Here is a 1,486-nt window from a genome sequence, read left to right as displayed (position 1 = left end):
CTGTTGTGGTTGAGGAGGTTGAGCTGGCTCCTGTTGTGATTGAGGGGGTCGAGCTGGTTGTTGTTGTTGTTGAGGGGATTGAGCTGGTTCCTGACAAGGTTGATGGGGTCGAGCTGGTTCCTGTAATGGTTAAGGGGGTCGAGCTGGTTCCTATTGTGGTTTTGGGGGTCGAACTGGTTCCTGTGGTGGTTGAGGGGATTGAGCTGGTTGTTTTCGTGGTTGTGGGGGTTGAGCTGGTTTTTGCTGTGGTTGAGGGGGTCGAGCTTGTTACTGTTGTGGTTGAGGAGGCTGAGCTGGTTCCTGTTGTGATTGAGGGGGTCGAGCTGGTTGTTGTTGTTGTTGAGGGGATTGAGCTGGTTCCTGACAAGGTTGATGGGGTCGAGCTGGTTCCTGTTGTGGTTTTGGGGGTCGAACTGGTTCCTGTGGTGGTTGAGGGGGTTGAGCTGGTTGTTTTCGTGATTGTGGGGGTTGAGCTGGTTGTTGCTGTGGTTGAGGGGGTTGAACTGGTTCCTGTCGTGGTTGAGGGGGTCGAGCTGGTTCCTGTCGTTGTTGAGGGGGTTGAGCTGGTTGTTGTTGTGGTTAAGGGGGTCGAGCTGGTTCCTGTAGTGGATGAGGGGGTCGAGCTGGTTCCTGTCATGGTTGAGGGGGTCGAGCTGGTTCCTGTCGTTGTTGAGGGGGTTGAGCTGGTTCCTGTTGTGGTTTTTGGGGTTGAGCTGGTTCCTGTGGTGGTTGAGGGAGTTGAGGTGGTTGTTGTCGTTGTTGAGGGTGTTGAGCTGGTTTCTGTCGTGGTTGATGGGGTCGAGCTGGTTCCTGTTGTGGTTTTGGGGGTCGAACTGGTTCCTGTGGTGGTTGAGGGGGTTGAGCTGGTTGTTTTCATGGTTGTGGGGGTTGAGCTGGTTGTTGCTGTGGTTGAGGGGGTCGAACTGGTTCCTGTGGTGGTTGAGGGGGTTGAGCTGGTTGTTTTCATGGTTGTGGGGGTTGAGCTGGTTGTTGCTGTGGTTGAGGGGGTCGAACTGGTTCCTGTGGTGGTTGAGGGGGTTGAGCTGGTTGTTTTCATGGTTGTGGGGGTTGAGCTGGTTGTTGCTGTGGTTGAGGGGGTCGAGCTGGTTGTTGTTGTTGTTGAGGGGATTGAGCTGGTTCCTGACAAGGTTGATGGGGTCGAGCTGGTTCCTGTTGTGGTTTTGGGGGTCGAACTGTTTCCTGTGGTGGTTGAGGGGGTTGAGATGGTTGTTTTCGTGGTTGTGGGGGTTGAGTTGGTTGTTGCTGTGGTTGAGGGGGTCGAACTGGTTCCTGTGGTGGTTGAGAAGGTTGAGCTGGTTGTTTTCATGATTGTGGGGGTTGAGCTGGTTGTTTTCGTGATTGTGGGGGTTGAGCTGGTTGTTGCTGTGGCTGAGGGGGTGAAGCTGGTTCCTGTCGTGGTTGATGGGGTCGAGCTGGTTCCTGTTGTCGTTTTTGGGGTTGAGCTGGTTCCTGTGGTGGTTGAGGG

General features: G+C 54.6%; 1 protein-coding gene across 1 annotated transcript in view; it reads right to left on the bottom strand.

Annotated features, from left to right (window-relative positions):
• Window positions 1-1,486, bottom strand: part of Muc5ac (mucin 5AC, oligomeric mucus/gel-forming) — a 47,491-nt gene that overhangs the window by 8,813 nt on the left and 37,192 nt on the right. Inside the window, exon 40 of the mRNA XM_033764765.1 lies at window positions 415-810. Within this exon, the coding sequence (XP_033620656.1) occupies window positions 415-810 (396 nt within the window). The remainder of the gene's footprint in view (window positions 1-414; window positions 811-1,486) is intronic.

This window comes from Fukomys damarensis, unplaced genomic scaffold (genome assembly GCF_012274545.1).
Source record: "Fukomys damarensis isolate Sample0158 unplaced genomic scaffold, DMR_v1.0_HiC HiC_scaffold_16, whole genome shotgun sequence".
Classification (NCBI taxonomy): domain Eukaryota; kingdom Metazoa; phylum Chordata; class Mammalia; order Rodentia; family Bathyergidae; genus Fukomys; species Fukomys damarensis.
The sequence above is the reverse complement of the archived record's forward strand: the minus strand, read 5'-3'. Positions and strand labels throughout refer to the sequence as shown.